We start from the raw sequence: 27,186 nt of genomic DNA, 5'->3' as shown, positions 1-27,186 counted from the left end.
CCTCTGACATTGAAAGCCTCGTGGACTACATAAATTGACATGGAGGGGTGGATTTGGCCCATAGGCCTTGCGTTTGACATGTGTGCCTTTGCTCTGTGTTGGGATCCTGAAAAATCTGGCAACAGTAAAAGTTTTCCGAATGTCACCCAGTGGCTATTTTAGACATTTACACAAATCTGTTCTGCAGTGTTTGCAGTGGACTCTGCAGAAGATGTTTCAGTTGTAATTCATGAAAGGGGAAATCAGCCCATTTAGCAAGCCTTGCAAATGCTGATTTTTTAATCAGTAAATGTTTGATTTTTATACCTACTGTATTTTATATATTTACTAGCTGTGCCCGGCCACGCATTGCTGTGGCGAAGTGTGGTGGTATGGGAAATAAAATATTGAGGAACTGGTGGTAGTTAAGATAAAGGGTAAAGGTTTTCCCCTGACATTAAGTCCAGTCATGTCTGACTCAGAGTGTTGGTGCTCATCTCCATTTCTAAGCCGAAGAGCCAGCGTTGTCCATAGACTCCTCCAAGGTCATGTGGGATGACTGCATAGAGCGGCGTTACCTTCCCGCCAGAGCAGTACCTATTGATGCACTCACATTTGCATGTTTTTGAACTTCTGGGTTGGCAGAAGCTGGGACTAACAGTGGGGGCTCTCTCCGCTCCCCCAATTCAAACCTGCAGCCTTTCGGTCCAGAAGTTCAGCAGCTCAGCGCTTTAACACGCTGTGCCATCAGGGGATATTATTTCCTAAAGGTTGTGAATATACAATATTGCTGATTGGTTTTTTTTTCTGTTGGAGGCAAGTATGAATGCTGCAATTAGGAAAAATGATTAGGATGTAATGGCCTTGCAGCTTTAAAGCCTGGCTGCTTCCTCCCTGAGTGAATTTTTTTGTTGGGAGGTGTTAGCTGGCCCTGATTGTTTCCTGTCTGGAATTCCCTTGTTTTCAGAGTGGTGTTGTTTGCAATATTTTATGTGCGTCTACTGTCTGTGGCCCTGAGAAAACAGAGGATTTTCCAGACTTTGATGATGGGAATACTTTGTTGGGAGGTGTTAGCTGGCCCTGATTGTTTCCTGTCTGGAATTCCCTTGTTTTCAGAGTGGTGTTGTTTGCGATATTTTATGTGCGTCTACTGTCTGTGGCCCTGAGAAAACAGAGGATTTGCCAGACTTTGATGATGGGAATACTTTGTTGGGAGGTGTTAGCTGGCCCTGATTGTTTCCTGTCTGGAATTCCCTTGTTTTCAGAGTGGTGTTGTTTGCAATATTTTATGTGTGTCTACTGTCTGTGGCCCTGAGAAAACAGAGGATTTGCCAGACTTTGATGATGGGAATACTTTGTTGGGAGGTGTTAGCTGGCCCTGATTGTTTCCTGTCTGGAATTCCCCTGTTTATTTACTGTCCTGGTTTTAGAGATTATATTGTTCTGCATTATTCTATCCCAGTAATTATTTCATATTAAAGTAGAATCTCACTTATCCAACATTCACTTATATAATGTTCTGGATTATCCAACCCAGTCTGCCTTTTCATAATCAATGTTTTTGTAGTCAGTGTTTTAAATTCATTGTGATATTGTAGTGGTAAATTTGTAAATACAGTACATTAGAGTCTCACTTATCCAACATAAACAGGCTGGCAGAATATTGGATAAGCGAATATGTTGGATAATAAGGAGGCATTAAGGATAAGCCTATTAAACATCAAATTAGGTTATGATTTTACAAATGAAGCACCAAAATATCATCTTAGACAACAAATTTGGCAGAAAAAGTAGTTCAATACACAGTAATGCTATGTAGTAATTACTGTATTTATGAATTTAGCACCAAAATATCACAATATATTGAAAACATTGACTACAAAAATGCATTGGATAATCCAGAACATTGGATAAGCGAGTGTTGGATAAGTGAGACTCTACTGTAATTACTACATAGCATTACTGCGCATGGAACTACTTTTTCTGTCAAATTTGTTGTATAATATGATGTTTTGGTGCTTAATTTGTATAACGATTACCTAATTTGATGTTTAATCGGCTTTTCCTGAATCCCTTCTTATTATCCAACATATTCACTTATCCTGTCGGCCTGTTTATGTTGGATAAGTGAGACTCTACTGTATATTGATAATCTTATATTATCTGCTTAGAACTGGATTATATGAGGCCCCTTCTACACAGCTGGATAAAATGCACACTGAAGTGGATTATATGGCAGTGTGGAGTCAAGATAATCCAGTGCAAAGCAGATAATGTAAGATTATAAATGGGTTATAGAGCTGTGTAGAAGAGCCTTGAGTCTACACTGCCATATAATCCAGTTAAAATCAGATAATCTGTGGAAGAAGTCTAAGTGAGGCCTAAATCGGCCTGTCCCCTAACTGAAGCCTGGCTGTCCCTTGGCTGGTTGCTAGGCAACCAAGTGGGCAGAGATTAGCCCTCTAAACTGGCAGCAATTGGATAAAAAAAATTATTGCTCTCCCTCTAATTAGGACTTTATTTTTCTTTTCTTTTTGTTGTATCAACCTGGAGGCATGGATGATGGGTTGTGTTGTCAAATTTCGAGGTTGCGGGGCCTGTACTTTTGTTGTTTTGTCCACTGCCCTGATGCCATCACTCTTTTATATATATAGATATACCTGGGGTCACATACAAATTTCTCAGACCGAAAAAGGGTTGTGAGTGGAAATGTTTAAGAAGCCCTACACTATAGGACATTTGGGGGCAAAATATTGCCTAGGAGGGCAAGGTGGGGTGCAACCCTCTAAAGTTTCCTGGGAGGAGACTATGCCCTCCTCTTCCACAGTTGTCCACCCCTGTCCTAAATGGTTAATCAACAGAAACTCATAGATAAGAGGAATCTCAACACATTTTGGACTTCACCTCCCAGAAGTGCTAGCCAGCATCATTAATAGTGGGAGGTTCTCAGAGTTGACCTCCCTAAATTATCCAGGGGACAAAATAGTCTTCTATGAAACTATTTGGCCTAAGGAGCTAAATAGTTTGGTTCCATAGCCAATAGAAAGGATAAATCTGCAGCCTGGATCCCATGCCATTAGTAGTGGCCTGAGAAATCCATCCAACACCAGAAATGGTTGTCGACAGTTCCTATCAGCCAACAGTTAGAAATAACAAACATTGAAGATTAGTTTCTGGAGGGTCCCAGATTTTTCACTTCTATTGTAGTAGCTTAGTTAGGCTTCCATTCTTAACAGAGCTATGGTGCCTTTTAACATGTGTATCATCATCTTTTATTTATCTTTAGTGGCTGTTTTTGTATTCTCGCTCTACTTGTTTTTCATCCTTGTGGTCATATTAGTGCTTTTTAGTAGTCTGCCTGTTTTTCACTTCAGAAGGTGAAGGTATAAATCCTATAAGCAAACCAAGTGAAAACTCTGCATGATAGGCACATAAAATGATGAGTGTCATCTTCTTCTACCCCAAGGGATGATGTGACAGGGGCACCTTGATTTGTTGAATTTTTGTCTGGTATGCTGCAGTTCAAAGCACTGGAGCTGTGCTGGATCAAGCAACTTTAATTGCCAAAATCTCCTGGAATACACAGTACTTTGATTGCTTATTCCTGCATGGCAACAGGTTTTGCTGGAGGATCCTTATGGTCTCTTCCAACTCTGTAATTCTATGATTCTAACACTTAATTTTTAGCATACTCTCCAACTGTCCCAATTGGACAGGGATGCTCCCAATCAATGAATCACACAATGGTGAGGGATATTGGGAATTACAAGGAGCCCCGGTGGCGAAGTGTGTTAAAGCGCTGAGCTGCTGAACTTGCTGACTGAAAGGTCCCAGGTTCAAACCCAGGAGCGGCGTGAGCTGTTAGCTCCAGCTTCTGCCAACCTAGCAGTTCGAAAACATGCCAATGTGAGTAGATCAATAGGTACCGCTTCGGCGGGAAGGTAACGGCGCTCCATGCAGTCATGCCGGCCACATGACCTTTGAGGTGTCTACGGACAATGCCGGCTCTTCGGCTTAGAAATGGAGATGAGCACCAACCCCCAGAGTCAGACATGACTGGACTTAACGTCCGGGGAAAACCTTTACCTTTTTTATTAGGAATTACAGTACAACAATGCCCAGAAAGCGACATGATGCTCAACCTTGAATTTTACTTAAATTCCATCTCTGCCAATTTGTCAAGGATAAATTCTTTGCCTTCCTGCATTTCAGCTGCTTTTAAAATGTCTATTTTTTATTCTCCTCCCATTTTCTCCTTATGTACTCAGCTTCCTTCAATTGCTTCAAATTGGGTTCAGAGTACAAAAGTGAATTATAGTCAACTCAGCAGCAAGGGAGAGGAAAGGAAAGGCAAAGTCTTGCGAGCTCTTGCTCATTCAAAATGTTTTTCAACTTGACCACACTCGAATGATGCTTGACACACATAATTCCTTTTTCATCGGTGAAATGCGGGTAGTTGTGAAGGTGAAACAATGTTGCAATAATGTAGTGCAGCTGAATGTGATGCTCAGAAAGTAGTGGGCAGGTATCATCCTGTAATGTAGTACCTATCAGAGGAGGTCATATTTCCTCTTAGCCAGAAACATTGTGAGTTGCCTGGTATCACCATATATGTTTGCATGGCTGAACAAGGATTATTTATTTATTTATTTACAGCATTTGTATTCCGCCCTTCTCACCCCGAAGGGGACTCAGGGCGGATCACATTGCACACATAAAGGCAAACATTCAATGCCTTGACATAGAACAGAGACAGACAAGACGCAGGCACCGGGCTGGCCTCGAACTCATGACCTCTTGGTCAGAGTGATTTGTTGATTTGTTGCTGTTCCGTCCCCCAGGACGATGGTTTGCCTTACCTATTGGTCGTTTGTTTGTTTTCCCTCCTTTACATTTTGTTTGAGCCTCTGGCTGCAAAGCCCAGGAAAAGTGGCTTGGAATCTGCAAGAGCTGGCTGCAGTTTTCTTTGCAGTGATTGGTCAAAGAGTGCAACATCTTAGGACCGCCCTTTTTACCAGGGTCTAGTCTCCATTTTGGAGCTTCATTCTGGCTATAGTCTTCCAACGTGCTGGAGCTGTGCAAGGCTAACTGGGACAAATCATCCTCAAAACCAGGCCAATCTAAGCCTATCCAAATTAGATAAGTATTGAATTATACTGATCTGGAATAGGAATTCTAGTTAGAGGAGCAGGGTTATTCCATCGCTTCTAGAACTAATCTTTGCTGTAAAGATAGGGAAGGAAAGAGTTTCTCCTTCTAATATAGACAGCGTGATTAGGGTATAGTGGTTTTATAATCACCTTTGCCTTCTGGAACCAGGGATAATTCTGCAACTAAAACCTATGGAAATTTGTTTCATTTTCTGCAACTTTAAGATCTGTGCCAGGTTTACAACCTTGTATGAATAAACATCCTTTTTTGAAGTTATCCAGACTCAGTCGTTCAATATCTATAGGACAGCTTATAGGGATTTGCAGTTTGCCCGGATAAAGGACAGCACGTTTCAGTTTTATAGTTTTTTATTGTCCGGCGGACGGCACAGTTTTGAGGACGATCAGCGGTTTTTCCGCTTCAGCTAGCTTGCACGGCCATAGAGACTTTGATTTTGTTGGTCTGTTGCAGTGAAAGCTTGCTGCCAGGCCGAAAGGCAAGTGAGAGAGTGGGGCTCCATTCCTTCAGCCTCTGCAGTATCCTGCTCTTCAGCTCGCGTGTGTGCGCGTAGCCCTGCGGCTGTTTCGGCAATTGCACGGCTGTGCAAAACCCAGCAGTAGGTCCTGGAGGTGGTGAGTCCAGAAGCACTCGGCCGGGACAGTCGCCTGGCGGTGGTGACCTGCCTCTTCGTCCTGCGGTGGTGACCTGCCTCATCGCCTGGCGGTGGTGACCTGCCTCATCGTCCTGCGGTGGTGACCTGCCTCATCGTCCTGCGGCGGTGACCTGCCTCATCGTCCTGCGGTGGTGACCTGTTTCATCGACCTGCGGTGGTGACCTCCCTTCACAGCGGGGAGGAGGCGTCTTTTCTCTCCTCCTTTCCAAAGCCAGCCTCGGTGCTCCTTCGGCGGTAGGCCTCGAGCCGCAGAGCACGAGGTGCTTGAAAATTTGGCGAAGTCGCCATTTTGGCAGTTTACGTCACTCGGGCAAGGGAGGTATCAAGTGGCAAGTTGCTGTCAGTTGGCATTTTGCAGCTTGCCCACTAAAATCTGGCGCCAAAGGTCACAATCTTTGTAAAGTATAGTTACTTAGTGATATATATTGCTATGGTTAAGTGTTGTGCATTGTATTATATATTGCATTTGCTTTTATTGTAAATTTACTTGCTGGTATGTTGTATTTGCTTTTGTTGTAAATTTACTTGCTATTAAGAATACATAATGTCTATGCAATTTCAAGATGATACAGATGGTATACCTCCTTCTGAGGCTGAAAGTAGGAATGAAAGGCCCCAAAGGATAAAGCACCCTTCAGCCAAGATGCTAGCCCATCTAATAGATGAAAAGGAGCTCCTCCATGTGAGGTTAGGTTCGGCATGGGAGCGAATTGTAACATTGATGGACAGAATTGAGAGCTTGGGTATTACAAGGGTGCCATCCATATTACAGACCGACCTTGAAGAGACCTTCGGTCTCTGGAGGGGTTTGGTGTCTAAGATAGTCCAGGTCCTCGAGCGCATTAACGCCAAGGATTCAGAGTTAGAAATAGTGAGTGTCTTAGCTGACACTAATGAGAAAGAAAATAAGGTGAGGGCAATTCTAGATGCCTTGGAATTTAGTTCTCCACCTGTTAATCTAAGGTCTGAGCCAAAAGGAAATCAGTCTTCCTTATGCAGCCATGAGACCAATCTTTTAAAATCACCTGCTGTGGCACTTAGTCTTAAGTCCAACCGCTCTAGCCAGGTATCTAAACTAAGGGAGTGTGCATCATCTAAACATAGCCACTCTAGCAAGTCTTCTGCTGCTGGGAGTGCCATCTCTTCCCTAGCTGCCTTGCACATTAAGGAGGCTGCACGTCTGGAGCTAAAGAGCAAGGTAGCGGGGGCGGAGGCTGATGCTAAGGCAGCTGATCTCACCCTTCCCTTTAAAGAAGAAGAGCAACGACTGCAAAGCAAAATGCAAATAGAACAGGCCCAAAGGCAATGTGAAATAGAAATGCTTAGAATAAAGATGGATGCCGCAGCCAAAAGGGTAAGGGCTGAGACTTTGGCCAAAGCCCTAATTGAGCCACTCACAGAAGAAAATGTAAGCCAGTTACCAATACAGGATCCTTCTGCCAAAGTGTTTGCGCACCTTGGCAGCATGCACAGCCAGTTTTCGGATGAGGAACAGGGAGACTTCTCTCCTTACCCAGAGCAGGGCCCCAAAGTCACTTTTGAGTTTCCTGCAGAGCAGAGCGTCATAGCGGGGAGCTCACCCTTGCTCGAGCTACCTGTGCCTCCTGCTAAAACCCTAGGTCAGTCAATCAGGGCCTCAAGGCCGAGTGCTAGTTGGCCCCTACAGACAGCTGCACAGGGAACCATCGATTCGTCAGTGGTCGATGTCATCCCTCCAAGAGACCAAAGGTTGACGCAAGGTACACGGTGGGAGTCCACTCCACAACAGCAAACTCCTCAATTGTTCCCTTCGACGCCAGAGTCCCAGCTTGTCTCCATCATCAGAAGCCCCAGAAGAGATCTTAAGGACAAGGGTGTCGAAAAGTTTTCGGACAAGCCTGAGGAATTTCTTCTCTGGAAGGCCACCTTCCAGAGAGCAATCAGAGACTTAAAGTTATTGCCTGAGGAAGAACTGACTCTTCTGGCTGCATGGTTGGGCCCAGCCTCATCCTCACAAGTTAAGAAGATCTACGCAGCCCACGTAGCCGATCCCGACAAAGCCCTGGAAAAGGCCTGGGCCAGGTTGCAGCAGAGGTATGGGGCCAGCACAGAGATTGAAGCATCTCTTATGGACAAGCTCCAAAGGTTCCCAGCTTTAAAACTCAAAGACTTCAAACTCTTGTGGGACCTTAGCGATCTCCTTACGGAATTAGAGTCGGCCAAGGAGAATCCAGAACTGCCCGGTTTGAAGTGCCTCGATCAGCACCTGTCCCAGAGGCAGATCTTGACCAAGCTGCCCTTCACTTTGCAAGAACGCTGGGGACAGGAGGTCTTCAACTACAAGGAGGCCCACTCCCAGGCATACCCTCCATTTTCTCATTTGGTCCAGTTCATCACCAGGGCAGCCAGAGAAAGGAATGATCCGCAGACGGGCCTCCCCACCTTATACCAAGGGACCCATCCAGGGAAGGCATCTGAAGTGGACAAGAAACCACCTAGAGAGGCCAATAGACCTGTCAGCGTAAAGGCAGTCGAAACTCAACACAAGACTGATGAACCCAGGTCGGAGGTAAAAGAGTTGCTTTGCCCTATCCACCAAAAGCCTCACAGCTTGGCCAACTGCAGGGAGTTTAGTAGAAAGTCATACAAAGAGAGGCAACAGCTAGTTCAAAAGCAGGGAATCTGCTTTAGATGCTGTGGAGCAACTCCACACTTTGCGTCCAACTGCAAAGAAAACGTCAAGTGTGAGAAATGCAACAGCCTCAAGCATTGCACCGCAATGCACAACTCCAGTGTCATCTCCCACCCCAAAGGGAACGTTTCACCAAAAGAAAAGTCAGCAGTCGAAGACACCGACAAGCCAGTCGTACCAGAGATGCAGGTGGAGGTTTCAGCAGTCGCCTGTACAGAGCTGTGTTCTGACTCGCACCAGTACAGAGTTTGTCATCCTATCTGCCTAGCGGATGTATATCCAGCCAAGAGCCCTTGGCTTAGAAAGAGACTCTATGTGGCCCTGGATTCACAGAGCGACGCCTCCCTGGCTACTCCAGAGTTCTTCCGCATGTTTGACCTTAAAACCAAGATGGTCGACTACACTATGACTACGTGTGCAGGAAAAAAGAAGTTGCAGGGTCGCATAGCATCTGGCTTCGTTGTCTCCTCTTGCGACCAGAAGAGACAGTTCAAGTTGCCAGACCTGATTGAGTGTTCCTCTATTCCCCGGAACAAAAGGCAGATTGTCACCAGAGAAGTTGTGGAGGCTCATCCACACTTGCGAAGGCTAAAGAATGTTATACCAGCCTTTCGGCCAGATGTGGACATTGCCCTTTTGCTTGGCTCGGACTGCCCGAGCTTGTTCTGTGTGAACGACCAAGTTAAAGGACCTCCAGGTGCACCTATCGCACAACAATTGCCATTAGGCTGGACAGTCATAGGCCCAGTGTGCATAAACAAGATGCACCCACTATCGTCGTTGGACTCCAATCAAGCACAGGTGCTTAAAGGTGGACGTCCTACACTTGTGCGCAGTTGCCTAAGTCATATCTCGGTCCACTGCCAAGCAATAACTCCAGAGTATTCCTCCATCTTCAAAGTCTCTGAGAGAGACGAAGCCACAGCGCTCTCGAAAGATGAGCAAAGGTTTTCGGACATTATGAATGCTCAAGTCTCACGAAGTGCAGAGGTGAAAGCCTGCAAATCAACCACAGAAATCAAGATGGGCCAAAGATCTTGTCTGGAACGACACCATTTTGAACGTTTTTCGGAATGGCACAGTCTTCTTACAGCAGTTGCTAGGCTTATACATCGCTTAGTCTGCAAAGATAGTCAGCCTTTGCAAGTTCAGGACATGTTGAAGGCTAAGGGAGTAATATTCAGGTCAGTTCAGAGGCATGAGTTTAGTCTAGAAATAGCCAGGTTAGAACAAGGGCTTGACACCCCCAGCCGGAGTTTCTTGCGTGAGTTAAACCCATTTCTAGACAAGGAGGGCATTTTAAGAGTGGGAGGGAGGTTAGCTAAGGCTAAACTCAAAGTGTGTACAAAGAACCCCATCATTGTACCCCCCAATAGCCATATTGCTTTGTTGTTGGTTCGTCACTACCATGAGAAAATCCATCATCAGGGTAGAACTCTAACTGAGGCAGCCCTTAGAAATGAAGGTCTGTGGGTGGTAAATGCTAAAAGTTTGGTCAACAGTTGTATTTTCAAATGTGTCAAATGTCGGCGACTCAGACGAAACTGTCAAAGTCAGTTGATGGCAGAACTACCTCAGGATAGGACTTTGACAGACCCACCCTTTTCCCATGTGGGAATCGATGTGTTTGGTCCTTGGGAGGTTGTCACTAGGAAAACCAGGGGTGGTGTTGTAAATAACAAGAGGTGGGCAGTTTTGTTTACTTGTTTAGTAATACGAGCTGTCCATATAGAAGTCATAGAAGGGATGGACACTTCATCATTTTTAAATGCATTGAAAAGGTTCATAGCCCTCAGAGGGCCAATTAAGTCAATTCGATCGGACTGTGGCACCAATTTTGCATGTGCAGACCTTAGCCAACCACTTCTGGAAGAGGTGGAAGGCCGAATACTTAAGCCAGCTTCCAACCAGAAGACTCTGGCAAACCCCAGAGGACAATTTCAAGGTGGGAAACCTTGTGTTGCTAAAGGACAAAGACTTGCCCCGCTATGCCTGGCCTATGGGCATTACACTAAAGACCTTTCCTTGCCCTGACGGTAAGGTTAGAAAGGTTCAGGTAAAGACTCATAGTAAGGACAAAATGTCTGTCCTGGACAGACCAACCAGCAATCTCGTGTTGCTTGTCCAAAGTGTGTAAGTTTTATAGTGTTTGTATTGTTGTGTATACAAAGGTGTTTGTATGTTTTTGATTGGTAAATTCCCACATCCTGGGAATTTAGCGGGGAGTGTTCCGTCCCCCAGGACGATGGTTTGCCTTACCTATTGGTCGTTTGTTTGTTTTCCCTCCTTTACATTTTGTTTGAGCCTCTGGCTGCAAAGCCCAGGAAAAGTGGCTTGGAATCTGCAAGAGCTGGCTGCAGTTTTCTTTGCAGTGATTGGTCAAAGAGTGCAACATCTTAGGACCGCCCTTTTTACCAGGGTCTAGTCTCCATTTTGGAGCTTCATTCTGGCTATAGTCTTCCAACGTGCTGGAGCTGTGCAAGGCTAACTGGGACAAATCATCCTCAAAACCAGGCCAATCTAAGCCTATCCAAATTAGATAAGTATTGAATTATACTGATCTGGAATAGGAATTCTAGTTAGAGGAGCAGGGTTATTCCATCGCTTCTAGAACTAATCTTTGCTGTAAAGATAGGGAAGGAAAGAGTTTCTCCTTCTAATATAGACAGCGTGATTAGGGTATAGTGGTTTTATAATCACCTTTGCCTTCTGGAACCAGGGATAATTCTGCAACTAAAACCTATGGAAATTTGTTTCATTTTCTGCAACTTTAAGATCTGTGCCAGGTTTACAACCTTGTATGAATAAACATCCTTTTTTGAAGTTATCCAGACTCAGTCGTTCAATATCTATAGGACAGCTTATAGGGATTTGCAGTTTGCCCGGATAAAGGACAGCACGTTTCAGTTTTATAGTTTTTTATTGTCCGGCGGACGGCACAGTTGCAGCTGGCTTGCTTTCCAGCCTGCGCCACAGCTCGATCCAGGATTAATATCCTGGTCTTTCGGAGACTTAATCCAATATTGAAACTATCATATCTTATTGCTGTTTTGGAGAGAGGAGCAAGTAAGTGCTAGTTCAGTGACTAAAAGTGAAATCCTAACTCAAATGTGTAATCGTAGTTAGTAGGGAAGTTAGAATCGATGGACCTCTTGTGCCATTGATTCTAACTTCCCTGCTCAGTGCAGGATCTCCATTTATAGCAGCCGCTATCCAGACTGTTTCTAAAGAATCCTTTGGCTTTGATCCTTGCTGTCTGAGACTTTGAGTTGAACTCCAAACGATCTGAAAAGTCAAAGGTTCCACCCTCCTGCTTAAGGTGACCAATGTACAGCACCCACTGCATGCATGAAGACAAAGATTTTTTTTCTCTCTCCTTTCTTTTTACAGTACGTACTTGTCCTAAGATGCACCTGAGTCTGGAGAACGGACAAGCACATGTCAAGGGCCTTGAGCGGGTGCCTGTGGAGGGCACTTTGGTGGAATATCGCTGCAACCCTGGCTTTCATCTCACGGGCACCCCGCGCAGCAACTGCACCAAGGTGGGCCGCTGGAGTTCTGCCAAGCCAGTCTGTGAATGTAAGTGAATGGCAGGACAGAAAAGGTGGGGAAGCCAGATGGATGGAGGGCTATATTTGGAAGAGAAGGTTCTCACTCAGGGTGACAGGATCTTTTCCAGAAACAGATCTGAGACTTCAGTAATTTCTGGGGAAAGGGGAAAGAATATTTTAGCAACATGCATTTTGACTAACTTCACCACAACCCTGTTGCGTATCCTAGTTTTTGTCTCTGACTTCTGCAGAGAAATCAAAGAGTGAAGATGTATTTCTGTTGAAAAATACTGAGAGAGGAACTACAGAAAATCATCGTCATTATCATCATCATTATTTTATTTTTTTACCCGCCTCTCCTCGTGGCTCGAGGCGGGTTACAAAATTGCTAGAAACACACAATCGTCTGAGACATATTAAAACATATTTCTACAAAATATATATATTAAAATACACAGAACAAAGGTAAAACACAAGAAACAAGTTTAAAATTCATGCTTAAAAGCTGGCTGGGTAGACCTGTGGAAGAGATAGGTCTGTAGATAGTTTTTAAATTCCAACAGCTCGTTTAGCTCTCAAATCTCTTCTGGCAGGTTGTTCCCCAGTCTTGGAGCAGCTGATGAAAGGTTCCTCTGAGTGACACTCACCAGTCGGGTTCTGGCAGGCTGAAGTAGCTACCCACCCCCACCCCCCCCACCCCCCCCACACACACACACCTTGGTGTTTGGGACAGATTGTATGGGACAAGGCGATCCTGTAGGTAACCTGGACCCAAATCATGTAGAGCTTTAAATGTCAAAACCAACACTCCGTACTTTGCCCAGAAACTAATTGGCAGCCAGTGGAGTGGAATATATTCACTCCTAGAGGTTCCTATAGCCAGTTTGGCTGCCGTATTATAACCAGCTAGAGTTTCCGAACTTGGTGCAAAGGTAGCCCAATGTAAAGCGCATTGCAGAAGTCCAACTTTGAGGTTACTAGCACATGCACCACCATCTTCAAGTCCTCCTAATCCAGGAAGGGGTGCAGCTGGTGGATCAGCTGAAGCTAGAAGTAAGCACTCCTGATTGTCACATCTACCTGGGCTGACATTTGGAGAGAAAGATCTAGGAGCACTCCCAAGCTGCGACACAGTCTTTCATGGGTGTTTGGAGGGTGTTGCCATCTCTACGCAGATGACACGCAAATCCACTACTCGTTTCCATCTGACTCCAAGGAAGCCCCTCGGATGCTGAACCAGTGCCTGGCCGCTGTGGCGGACTGGATGAGGAGGAACAAGCTGAGGATCAATCCTGACAAGACAGAGGCCCTCCTGGTCAGTCGCGCGTTGGATCGGGGTATTGGGTGGCAGCCTGTGCTGGACGGGGTTGCACTCCCCCTGAAATCACAGGTCTGCAGTTTGGGGGTCCTCCTGGACTCAGCGTTGACGCTTGAGGCGCAGGTGTCGGCGGTGGCCAGGAGGGCTTTCGCACAACTCAAACTTGTGCGCCAACTGCGACCATACCTCGTGAAGTCTGACTTGACCACGGTGGTCCATGCCTTAGTTACCTCTAGACTGGACTACTGTAATGCGCTCTACGTGGGGCTTCCCTTGAAGACGGCCCGGAAATTACAATTGGTCCAGCGCTCGGCTGCCAGATTAATAACGGGGGCGAGTTACAGGGAAAGATCCATTCCCTTGTTCAAGGAGCTCCACTGGCTGCCGTTTATTTTCCGGTCCCAATTCAAGGTGCAGACCATCACCTATAAAGCCCTAAACGGTTTGGGACCCACCTACCTTCGTGACCGTATCTCCTATCATAAACCTGCCCGATCCCTTCGATCGTCAGGGGAGGCTCTCCTGTCGCCACTGTCGATATCTCAGGCCCGCCTTGTGGGAACAAGGGAGAGGGCCTTCTCTGCTGTGGCCCCCCGATTGTGGAACTCACTGCCCATTGAGATTAGGCAAGCCCCCACATTAGCAGCCTTTAAGAAAGACCTGAAAACATGGCTCTTCCGTTGTGCTTTTGGAGAGTAATTACTACATACATCCTCTCTGTTGCTCTCCTCCAATATCTATCCTCCAGATTGCATCACTATTTTATGACCCTGTTCTTTGTGGTTTTATTCTTATTTCTTTTCTCACCCCGAGTTTTAACTTAGTGTTCATGTGGCCCGCCCTTGTTTTTATTGTTCTTCTGATTTTGCGTTGTAATGCATATTATCATTTATTGTATTGTTCAATGTGTTATGATTTGTTGTTCTTTTTATATTCTGTTATATTGTATTGTTCTGGGCATGGCCCCATGTAAGCTGCCCCGAGTTTCCGTTGGGGAGATGGTGGCGGGGTATAAATAAAGTTTATTATTATTTATTATTATGGGGAGTGTAACCCCATGCAGAACTGATTGGCACACCTCCACCCCCAGATTAGGACCCTTGATGGCAAGCACCTCTGTTTTGTCTGGATTCAGTTTCAATTTATTTCTCCTCAGCAGCCCATTACCTCCTCCAGGCATTCATTCAGAGGAGAACACACTATCCTTAGCTGAAGCTGTTTTGGAAGACATGAAGAAATATATTTGGGTGTCATCAGTATACTGATACTGCCCTCCCCATGCTTCTGGATGACCTCTCCCAGTGGTTTCATGTAAATATTAAAAAGCATTGGAGATAGAATGTCCCCTTGTGGAATGCCATATAATAGCCTAGGGACAGCTGTTCTTTTTTGAGGAACACCTGTTCCTAGGACCACCATCTGGAACCTGCCTGAGAGGTATGACTGGAACTACTGCATCACCGTGCCTCCAGTTCCCAGAAGGATACCATGGTTGATGGTATCAAAAGCCGCTGAGAGATCTAAGAGCACCAACAGGAACACACTCCACACTCCCCCTGATGGTGTTGAGATGGAGTTCATCCACTAAGGTGACCATTGAAGACTCAACTCCATATCCTGCTCTGAAGTTAGTTTGAAATGGGTCAAAAAGGTGTATGTCATCCAAGACTGCCTGGAGTTGGAGGGCAACTGCCTTCTCTATCACCTTGCTCAAAAAAAGGAAGGTTAAAGTCTGGTCTGTAATTGTTAAGGTCCAGGAGATCCAGGGAGGGCTTTTTCAGCAATTATGTGCTTCTTTTAAAGAGGATGGAAAATTCCCCTCCCCAAGAGATGCATTCATAATTTGTTGTATTTGAGATTGAATTGCATCTCCTCCCTGGATGACTAGCCAAGAAGGACAGGGATCAAGAAAGCAGATTGTCCTACTTTTTAGCCCCAGCAGCTTATCCACATAAACAGTATTCACCAAGTGAAACAGATCCAGTGCAATCCCACTCACAGAGTTGCTGGACACTTTGTTGTTGGCATCTGCTCCAATGATGCATCCAAGTTAGCTCTTATGCTAGAGATATTATCTGCCAAATGGTTGTTAAAAACATTACAGTGAGCTACTGAAGGTTCTAGCAGTGGGTTCAGAGAGTGTGTGCACCTGGATTAAATTTTCTAACCACTCTGAACAACTTGACTGGATGCGAATCTGCAGATGTCATACATGTAGAGAAGAAAATCTTCTTCATTGCATATACTGCTACCTCATAGGAGTAAAGATGCCTTCTATGCTGTGTCTTGTTGCATAAAAGTCGAGTTTTTCACCATCTGTGCTCTAGTCATTGTCCTTTCATTTACCTGAGGGTCTCTGTAAATCAGGGAGTATGATTTGTAATGGATCAGAGGGGATATTTGAGAGCAATCGTGTCAATAGCCCTGATTGGATTCTGTTTCCATTTATTGACCAGGAATTCAATAGGATCCTTGGTGATGTCAGCCATAGTACCCTCCAAGATCAGTTTTGGTTTTGGTAGAAAAAAGTACCTTGAGATTTGAATGAATACTCTTTGTCTAGACCAAATATAGAAGGTGGAAGATGAAATGGAATATAAAAAAGGAAATGGAAAGGAAAACATCTTGCCATAATGTACTTCCTCTGGATTGTGTGAGTAGTTGGCAAAGCCTGAAGGAGTAACAGAAATGTGCAAACTTTAGAGTGAGTATCAAGTTGTGCCATCAGTAGTGAATGGCTATGCAAAGCAGAGGTATAAGTTATGTCTTACATGTCTTGTTCCCCTTTGTCATGCGCATTCTAGCCACAACACCACCCAAATTTACACAAAGAAATTGAGTGGACTTACTCTGTCCTTAGAACCTTAGAACCATGTGAGGTCAGATAGGGTCAGACTCAGATATAGCGTCAGCCCAAAGTTGTCCTGTGAGTTTAATGGTTCACCAGAGTCTTTAAGTATGGATTTCCCAGTTCGTCACTGTAATCTGCACTGTCCAAGTCCTAGCAATGTCCCATGGTAGATCATATCAGTCTCATGATACCTGCATATCTGGCATCCTTGAATTCAGAAATGTCAGGCATTCCGTCACATCTTAGAGCTTGTTAGCAGGTAGAATTCAAGTAAAGGATTGTATTGAACCCTTACTTGTTTATCATTTCCGTTAAGATGTTTACACTTGAGTGAATACAGTGAAGGACATGGCTGCATTGAGAGCAGCTTACATAAGAGGACATTGTACAATAAGAAAAAAATAAAGTATAAAATTACACCAGATTCAATTAACATCAAATAAAAATTCAGTTATGGAGGTAAACATCACTAAAATAACAAAGCGAAGAGAAAAATCAATTGAAAGCCTTCTGGAACAGTTATGTCTTTCCCAGATGTCTATCAGAATAAAGATAGGGAGGGAAGGGAGAAGCTTCGCGTGCACGCACACATGTAACCCAACCTCTTCCCCGCCTCCCCAGGGTTGCAGTTAGACTTACAAAGAGGCTTTACAGGCATATTAAACTTCTGCAGCAAAATACTGAGTGGGTAGGAGCCCCTGGTGGCACAGTGGGTTAAACTGCTGAGCTATTGAACTTGCTGACTTAAAGGTCAGCAGTTTGAATCTGGGGAGCGAGGTGAGCTCTCGCTGGTAGCCCCAGCTTCTGCCAACTTAGCAGTTCAAAAACATGCAAATGTCAGTAGATCAATAGGTACCACTCCAGCGGAATGATAACAGAGCTCCATGCAGTCATGCCAGTCACATGACCTTGGAGGTGACTACGGACAACACCGGCTCTTCGACTTAGAAATGGAGATGAGCACCAACCCCCAGAATCGGACACGACTGGATTTACTGTCAGGGAAAACCTTTACCTTTACCTAGTCAGCCAAATTGCTACCACTATCCAAAATGTAGTAATAAAATCATGAGCGTTTGCTTTTTCCACTGAAATTGGGACTGTAATTTACACAATGTTTAAATCAACTGTGGCTTGTAATTCTAAATATTTTTAATCAACATTTGTGGTGGTGTTGACAGAAAGGTGAGTTCTTTCTCCTTCTTTTGGGGTTGAGTATCTCTGATCCAGAATTCTGAAATCCAGAATACTCCAAAATCCAGAATTATCCACTTGGGTGGCTGAGATATTGACGCCTTTGCTTTCTGATTGTTTAAAGTACATAGATATTGTTTCATACCCAAAGTGTTGAAATTATTGTATAAAATTACCATCATGCTATGGATATGGAACGTACATGAATTTTGTGTGTAGATTTAGGTTCTATTTCAAAGATATGTTTACTTTATTTATACCCTACCTTTTTCCCTGTGGGGACTCAAGGCGGCTAATATTTATTTAGATACAGTAGAGTCTCACTTATCCAACATAAATGGGCCAGCAGAACGTTGGATAAGCGAATATGTTGGATGATAAGGAGAGATTAAGAAATAGCCTATTAAACATCAAAATAGGTTATGATTTTACAAATTAGGCACCAAAACATCATGTTATACAACAAATTTGACAGAAAAAGTAGTTCAATACGCAGTAATGTTATGTTGTAATTACTGTATTTACAAAATTAGCACCAAAATATCACGTTATATTGAAAACATTGACTACAAAAATGTGATGGATAATCCAGAACATTGGATAAGCGAGTGTTGGATAAGTGAGACTCTACTGTATTTCATTATATATGTATATGGAAATACAGGTATTCAGAATTCCTAAAGAATTTCAACCATGTCTGGTTCCAGACATTTTGGAAAAGAGCTACTCAACCTGTATAACAAATAAGAGTCAGAGACTAGAAAAATGACTTTAGGGAAAGATTCTGAAAGTCTTATAATTAGTAACCTTCCAAAGATCTGAAAAGAGCATGTTCTTCTAACACTGAAATATTCCATTCAAGGAAAGATGAGAATCTCTCCTCACATCTTTCATAGGTCTGATCATTTTCTCTCATTGCTTTCTTCTACAGTGTGGCGTCCCCCCATTTCCAGGTCTGGAACAGGTGAGTTACTTCCTTCTTTCCCTTCCTCTTTGCTTTCTCACATCTGCAAATCCGTTTCATCTTCACCTCGCCCTGCTAAATCTTGAGCTTGTCTTGTATACTTGTCCTTGTGGCACCCGGAGGTCTCCCCTCTCAGCAGCCAGCTCCAACTGATCTGAAGGGTCCTGATAGCTGACAAGGCTTTAATCCCTCTGAGGTCCTGACTCCCAGCAGATAAACTCATGACTCTGCTGCATGCAAAAGATAGGTGTGCAAGCGTCATGTGGGAGAATGTAAAGATTTGACATTCCTCACTAATCCCAGGCTGACCTACATCCTCATATTGGAAAAACATGCAGCTCAGAGCAATGCTGGGGCCGGGCGGGAGCAGACAGGCAAAGGTAGGAGCAAGCAAGATGTGGGACAGGCTTCTTGAGACAAAATGTGAGCTACATGTGTATGTTGCTCGTGTTTTACTTTCCATAACATCAACGTTGGCCATGAACACTAGGTCCAGATATTGGAAAATGATTGTTTTGGACTATAAACCTCCACATCCCTTTACCCAACATTGTAGTCTGAGAAAGGAGTTTTCCTCAGCTATGTGATTCAAAGCTTGGGGAGAGGAAAGTGATCACCCTGTTTTAAGTGAAAATAAGAAACACATTCCATTTTAAAAAGATACGTATTGCCAACTTTCAGGATATTAATTTCTTTTTCTTTATTTTTTTCATATTTTGAGGGGAGCTTTGATTTGGCTGGCATCGTATGGTTAGAAGTCTAGAAAGAAATGTAAGATAATAAATTCAACTTGCAGAATCAAGCAGGAGAGCAGGGTGAGAAAAATGTGGCCACCAGGGCAATTTGTGTGGCTCCTAGGGGGTCCAAGAATAAAAAACATTGCATTCTTCCCCCCCCCCCCAAAAAAAAGTTGGTGTTTTTCTGTTCCAAAATGCCTTCTGGCATGTGTGTATAAGCCATTTACATGGTGTTTAGAGTTCCCCTAGACCTGCCATGGTGTTGCACTCTAGCAGTGCTGAGTGAAATGTTTATTTAAAAAAGCAAGTAAAAAAAGGGGGGGGAGCATTTCCAAAAGGATCAGTATAATAGAAAATACAAAATAGCAGTAAGCCAAAAATGGCAAAATACATAAAGTCAAGAGAATCAAAATCCACAGCAGTACTTCAAACATAAATGCATAAACAAGAAAATGGGAACTTTTTCCTAGGCAAACCCTCCAAGGAACAAAGGCATGAACTAGAACAGGAAACTTGAACCATGAACTTGAGAGCAGAGACAGGAAAGTCATCCTCATGGTAATGTTCTCGTCTCTGAGAAGCTTGAAGCCCAAACCACCTAATTTAAGCCCGTCCAGGTGCCCATGCAATCATGCTGAACACCCCAAGGCCTCAAGGTCTTATCTCGAATTCTCTGAGAATATCTCATTTGTCTTATTTTTTACTCCTTGCCTTCTCAGACCTAATCTAGTTTCCTGAGAAAACTCCCCATCAGCTAGACCATTTCACAAGGGAACTGGAATTTTCACTTTCTGTTGCCTGAGAATGAGCAAAGGAATCCAAAACATTGACTTCATCTGCCTGCAATTCTCTCTCATCACTCCTAGATTCCTCATTTTGAAACCCATCAATCCCCTCATCTTCTGAAACATCAGAAAAATCCTCTGCCTCCTGCTGAGCTACAACACATGGGGGGAAATGTGATTCCACCTCCCAAAAGCATTTGCCTCCAAATGCCTTCTGGTGATTGTGTGGACATTTCCACTATATTTTAGACCTCCCTGATCCAATGTAGACCTTGAAGAAACCGTTTTGAAATTGAATTTGAACAGAAAGGAACCTTCTCTCATGTCTTGCAGTTACAAATAGTGTGTTCTGTGATTTAAAATCCCAAGGAAGGTCCCAAAGCATACAGTAGTAGAAGTACTCTCATGTCTTCCCAAGGAATTCGGGGAAATAAACTATTTGGGTATTTTTTGCAAATGTGGGTGCAATAAGGGGTGGAGCCTTCCAAGGTCTACTCGGTGCCTAGTATATACCCCTATCCTTCCATAGTTGCCCACTCTTCTGGAACATTTCCTGGACTGTGATGTTTAATGCTGCAAAGGAAGGTGATAGGCTTTTAATGCTTCCACAGGGAAAGAAGAGTACTTCTTTATGCAAATAAATGCAGTAAATCACGGAAAACTGCAGAGAGGCTTTAAGTATCTCAAACACAAATGAATTTATCATAGTATAACCTTTTGCAGACATTGTCCATTTAATCAAATATAGTGTTGTTTTCAATCGACAAATTTATATTCACACTAGCTGTGCCCGGCCACGCGTTGCTGTGGCGAAACATGGTGGTTTGGGAAATAAAGTATTGAGGAATTGGTGGTAGTTAAGGTCAAGGGTAAAGGTTTTCCCCTGACATTAAGTCCAGTCGTGTCTGACTCTGGAAGTTGGTGCTCATCTCCATTTCTAAGCCGAAGAGCCGGCGTTGTCCGTAGACTCCTCCAAAGTCATGTGGGATGACTGCATGGAGCGGCGTTACCTTCCCGCCGGAGCAGTACCTATTGATGCACTCACATTTGCATGTTTCCGAACTTCTGGGTTGGCAGAAGCTGGGGCTAACAGTGGGGGCTCTCTCCGCTCCCCCAATTCAAACCTGTGGCCTTTCAGTCCAGAAGTTCAGCAGCTCAGCGCTTTAACACGCTGCGCCATCAGGGGATATTATTTCCTAAAGGTTGTGAATATACAATATTTCTGATTGGTTTGTTTTGTTTGTTGGAGGCAAGTATGAATGCTGCAATTAGGAAAAATGATTAGGATGTAATGGCCTTGCAGCTTTAAAGCCTGGCTGTTTCCTCCCTAAGTGAATTTTTTGTTGGGAGGTGTTAGCTGGCCCTGATTGTTTCCTGTCTGGAATTCCCTTGTTTTCAGAGTGGTATTGTTTGCGATATTTTATGTGCTTTACTGTCTGTGGCCCTGAGAAAATAGAGGATTTTCCAGACTTTGATGATGGGAATACTTTGTTGGGAGGTGTTAGCTGGCCCTGATTGTTTCCTGTGTGGAATTCCCCTGTTTATTTACTGTCCTGGTTTTAGATATTATATTGTTCTGCATTATTCTATCCCAGTAATTATTTCATATTAAAGAAGAATCTCACTTATCCAACATTCGCTTATACAATGTTCTGGATTATCCAACGCAGTCTGCCTTTTCATAATCAATGTTTTTGTAGTCTGTGTTTTAAATTCATTGTGATATTTTAGTGGTAAATTTGTAAATACAGTACAGTAGAGTCTCACTTATCCAACATAAACGGGCCGGCAGAACGTTGGATAAGCGAATATGTTGGATAATGAGGAATTAAGGATAACCCTATTAAACATCAAATTAAGTTATGATTTTACAAATTAAGCACCAAAACATCATGTTAGACAACAAATTTGTCAGAAAAAGTAGTTCAGTACACAGTAATGCTATGCAGTAATTACTGTATTTATGAATTTAGCACCAAAATATCACGATATATTGAAAGCATTGACTACAAAAATGCGTTGGATAATCCAGAACGTTGGATAAGCTAGTGTTGGATAAGTGAGACTCTACTGTAAATACTACATAGCATTACTGCGCATGGAACTACTTTTTCTGTCAAATTTGTTGTATAATATGATGTTTTGGTGCTTAATTTGTATAACGATTACCTAATTTGATGTTTAATTGGCTTTTCCTGAATCCCTTCTTATTATCCAACATATTCACTTATCCTGCCGGCCTGTTTACGTTGGATAAGTGAGACTCTACTGTATATTTCTAATCTTATATTATCTGCTCAGAACTGGATTATATGAGGCTCCTTCTTCACAGCTGTATAAAATGCACACTGAAGTGGATTATATGGTAGTGTGGAGTCAAAATAATCCAGTTCAAAGCAGATAATATAAGATTACAAATGGGTTATATAGCTGTGTTGAAGGGCCTTGAGTCTACACTGCCATATAATCCAGTGCAAATTAGATAATCTGTGGAAGAAGTCTAAGTGAGGCCTAAATCTGCCTGTCCCCTAACTGAAACCTGGCTGTCCCTTGGTTGCTAGGCAACGAAGTGGGCAGAGATTAGCCCTCTAAACTGGCAGCAATTGGATAAAAAACAATTATTGCTCTCCCTCTAATTAGGACTTTTTCTTTTCTTTTTGTTGTATCAACCTTGAGGCGTGGATGATGGGTTGTGTTGTCAAATTTTGAGGTTGGGGGGCCTGTACTTTTGTTGTTTTGTGAATTGCCGTGATGCCATCACTCTTTTATATATATAGATAGGTAGGGATGGGTGTGGGACTATAAACAGTGTGGTAACGAGGAAACTGAGATGCAGAAAGATAAACAGTAATAAATATCTTAACTGTGTCCTTTAACAAAACAGTAGATATATAAGTAGATATCCTGGCATGGATACCCAGTTTAAACCCATGTAGGCATTGTCTTTATCTAAACCACTTAATGAAAATTTGTCCTACTCTTTCACCTTGAAATATGTCTTTGGAGATTTCTTTAGGACTGTGAACATCTTGAATATGCTGAGATGTTGAAGCATTTTCCCTTTTAAAAAAAGAAAATGCCAATTTTAAATTTAGATTTGTGTGCAGGGAAAATAAACCTAATTTCTTCAGCATGATATGCTATTTTTCTACCTTTAAGGAGGTGTGTATATGTTGAGAGTGGGGAAAATGACTCAAAGATATAAAACCATTTTTGCAGCCCAAAGTAGTATTCTCAAAAAAAGTATACAGGTACCTCTTAATTCTGCAAACTGTATAAATAATTTAATTTACAAACACAATTAATAAATAAAAATTCCACATCTTGTTAGAAAAACAGACTGACTAGGTGCCATAACACTGCTTTTATTGGAAATAATTGCACCCAGTCTCTGGGCACATATCCCTTTGGAAATAAATGGCAATCATAACCTCATTGAAAAGGAAAAATGATATCATATCCGTTTGGCAAATGTTAATCTCCATGAACATGTGGAGACCACCTTTGGAAAACCATTAGTCAAGAAAAGCATGACCTTGTTAGAAGTCAACCCTTTGAACAAGTGATATTCACAAACATTCGTGTAATGGCACACAGGTAACTCAGCTGTTAAACTGAAGAACCATGTCTTTGAACTGTCAAGGACAAATTTCTGTTCCCATAATCCCTGTTAGAGCTAGTGTGGTGTTTCAGGGTTCAACTTGGATGCTGGGAGATCAGGGTTCAAATCCTTGTTCAGCCATAGAAATTCACTGGGTGACTTTGGGCAAGTCTCATTGTTTTAACTTAAGAGCAGTTCATTTATACCTCTCAGTTGTCCCAATGTGGCAGTAACAGTCCCAGTTAGAGGAATGTCTTTCCAAAGCACACTATCCTGGAGGCCTGATGGATATATATTTTCTCTCTGTTATCACACTTTTCCAGCTACTTTTTCAAATTTCTCTTTCCTTCTCTCATTCTCTGTCCCCCATTCTCGGCTTCCTTCAGTTGTGGCAAACCAAATCCAAAGTGAAAGGGATTACTGCCACATACAATATGGCTACAGTGTTTAGTCAGATAGTTCAGAAGTTGGCAACTTGTGAGCCTTCAGTTATTGTTAAACTCCAACTGCTGTTGTCCCACATTGTTGGTTATAATGGCTAGGAGCAAGAGGAGTTGTGGTCCAGAAATATCTGGAGAGCCTTACATTTTCCAAACCTGGAAAAAAATGGTCAGATTAATTGATTTTAAACTATTTTAATCAAATAAAATAGTGCCCCCAATTAACTGGGCATGGCATTTTACAATTTTTTTTTTCATCCATGGGCCTCCTGTGGTAGGATCTGCAGATGGCAAGCTTCATTGTAAAAGAGGCCTCTCTCCTTTAATCTCAGACACAGAAGAATACTGCTGCTAATTTGGTGCCGGCAACAGCAGATAAGCACATCATCCAGATGCAAGGGAGGTTATGCTCCCCTCCCCAAACATATATTGCTCTTAACCATGTGTTACTTTTTACAAAAGCATTTGGTAGCAGAATCAACAACAAGCCATCTGATTAATCAATTAAATTTTCATTAGCCAGGTTGCATGTTGCACATAATTTCCCAGCCGGCCATGTAGTTAACCATAGGAAGCCAAAGGCAATGAGAGGTCTCCACCCACGTAATCCTGATAATTTTTATTTCAGCAGAGGACTGAACTAAGACCTATGAACAGAAAGAACTCTCTGCACCACTTGTCCCTGGATGCTGCTGCGTTCCTATCCTGAGCACTATCCTCTCCAGGCCATGCGGATGCTCATGAGAATTCATGAATAAGAGAAGATTATTGTGATCTTGCTGTATTAATTCCTTCCCCTTCTTTATCCAAACTTATTAGGAAACTGATGCCGTAAATCCAGAGAATAGCTGTTCCTCCACCATATTGCTGTCTCCTTAGAAAGCAATTCTAGAATAGCCATTCTGTGGTCTTTGGTACAAGCTGTTTCTCGCTTTATAAAGGGCATTTTGAAGGAGAGAAGCCATCAATTGTGTTTCTGAATCCAAGAGCCCATCTCTCTTCTGAGCACATACACAGGGCTGTCTTTCCCTCATAGCTCAGGAAATGAAATCAGTCCTTAAACGTCAATGGTGTCTGAACTAAAGTGACAGAAAATTCAATACCCACTTCATATTTGTATATTTCTTCCAAGGAGTACAGGGTGCTCCCTACTCCCATTTTGTCCCCATAATTTAGGTTAGTTTGAAAGAGAGCAGTTAGACTGGGGTCATACGGTCAAGTTCGTGGCGACTATGGGTCTGAATTCAAGTTCTTCTTTTCCAATCCACCATTTTAGCCATGAAACCTCCCTGGCTCTCATCCATGCACACTCAAGCCCTGGCACCTCTCTTTGAACCAGTGCTAAGCTTTTCATAATGTACTGGCTCTCCTTCTACTGAACCAAATGGGAAAGGGGATTTTCTGCTCCAGCTCAAGTTGAAAACAGCCACATAGATAAAAATCTTTCTTTCTTCCTCCTGTTCCCATTCAAGTTAGGTTTCTGTACCAACCCATTCTCTTTAGGGTTGCAAACATTTACATTCAAGTTAGGTTTCTGTGCCAGTCCAGTCTCTTTGGGGTTGCAAACATTGACAGGAAGAGTCACGCACATTCTCCCCGTGTGCCTTTGATGGATCTCAACTGTTGCTTTCAAGGGCAGTGTCCATTTTTCTCAAAGTGGGGCACACCTGCCCAGAATTCTTGATCACTGGAGCCTTTTGGTGCCGCATCACTGATGTGGTCAGAAACTCCATTGGATCTCATTTGCATGCATTGCATGTCCCTCTGTCAAGTCTGAATCTTGTTGCATGGATGCCTTTTCTTCGGTTCTTTTCCTCTGGGTCATTTTTTAAAAACCCTGTCAAGAGTGAGATCAACTCCTTGCTCAATCAACATCTTGTCAGTTCCAAGCCACGGCATGGAAAACTTACCTTTTTGGACCAGAACACCCAGAATCCCCCAGCTGGGACCATGACTTCTTTTCTAAGGTCTGCAACTCTGATTTGGATCTGTGATGTGCCCAGGTTTTGTATTACTGTTCTGTTGCCAGGAAGTAGCTTGGGCGATTACAAATTGTTGTTCTCCCTGTGTGTCATCCTTAGGTGGTCTTGAAAAGGTGGATTTCTAACAGGTTGATCTACTTATCTCCCAGGTCTACTCTGTCTGGTTATGGGTCTCCGGACTCACAAGACTGGGAATCTATCTATCAGTTCCCAGCTGATCCTCAGTGGTTTAGAAGAGGCAGTTCTCACAAGGGTGAAGCACTGGGCTTTTTTAAAAAAAATTAAGGGATTATTACATCATTTCCTGGAGCTTCCGATGGCGAAGTGTGTTAAAGTGCTGAGCTGCTGAACTTGCAGACCGAAAGGTCCCAGGTTCAAATCCGGGGAGCGGAGTGAGCGCCCGCTGTAAGCTTCAGCTTCTGCCAACCTAGCAGTTTGAAAACATGCAAATGTGAGTAGATCAATAGGTACCGCTCCAGTGGGAAGGTAACGGCGTTCCATGCAGTCATGCCGGCCACATGACCTTGGAGGTGTCTATGGACAACGCCAGCTCTTCGGCTTAGAAATGGAGATGAGCACCAACCCCCAGAGTCGGACACAATTGGACTTAACGTCAGGGGAAACCTTTACCTTTACCTTTACCTACATCATTTCCTACCAAATTTCCCAATTCACACCGAATTTAACAATATTTTTCTCAATAGCTAGGGAAGTGCCATCATGGTGTAGTGGTTTGACTGTTGGACCATGTTTCTGGAGATTAGGATTTGAATCCCACTCAACCATATTCTTTCAGGCTCAGAGGAAGGCAAAGGCAAACCCTCTCTGAACAAGAAACCCTTGGGGATATATGGGTTTTCCCTGCAAACGTATATTGCATTACACCGTGTTTGGAAATGACTTCCTTTATAGGGCCAATTTGGGACCTTATGTGTTCATGTAGATATGAAAAAATGCTAGCATTGTTTTGCTAGATCTGTTTGATTGGGAGAATGGCTATGGTGACTGTGACAGTGAATGACTGCACTTCAACCGCACTTGATCTTTTTTGCAAGAAGAAGTCAGTTATTGAACCCATACTTTCTTTCTTCATTCAAAGTCTATTTTATTCCACCGTGTTGTCATTCTTCCTAATGTCCAGAACATTAGCCTTGGCGGTTGCCCAACTGAGACATCCTCACATATCACTAACCTTAAGATAATTTATATATTCAGTTCACTATATCCCTTAATATTTTCTCACCAATATTTTCTTTGGAGTTTCTGATCTGTTTGTTCTGCAACCTTTC

At 43.2% G+C, this 27,186-nt stretch overlaps 1 protein-coding gene across 1 annotated transcript in view; it reads left to right on the top strand.

Annotated features, from left to right (window-relative positions):
* The window catches only part of gabbr1 (gamma-aminobutyric acid type B receptor subunit 1), a 317,954-nt gene that overhangs the window by 184,156 nt on the left and 106,612 nt on the right, over positions 1 to 27,186 (top strand). Inside the window, exons 5-6 of the mRNA XM_016991794.2 lie at positions 11,865 to 12,053; positions 18,320 to 18,352. Of these exons, the coding sequence (XP_016847283.1) occupies positions 11,865 to 12,053; positions 18,320 to 18,352 (222 nt within the window). The remainder of the gene's footprint in view (positions 1 to 11,864; positions 12,054 to 18,319; positions 18,353 to 27,186) is intronic.

This window comes from Anolis carolinensis, chromosome 2 (assembly GCF_035594765.1).
Source record: "Anolis carolinensis isolate JA03-04 chromosome 2, rAnoCar3.1.pri, whole genome shotgun sequence".
Taxonomy (NCBI): Eukaryota; Metazoa; Chordata; class Lepidosauria; order Squamata; family Dactyloidae; genus Anolis; species Anolis carolinensis.
The sequence above is the reverse complement of the archived record's forward strand: the minus strand, read 5'-3'. Positions and strand labels throughout refer to the sequence as shown.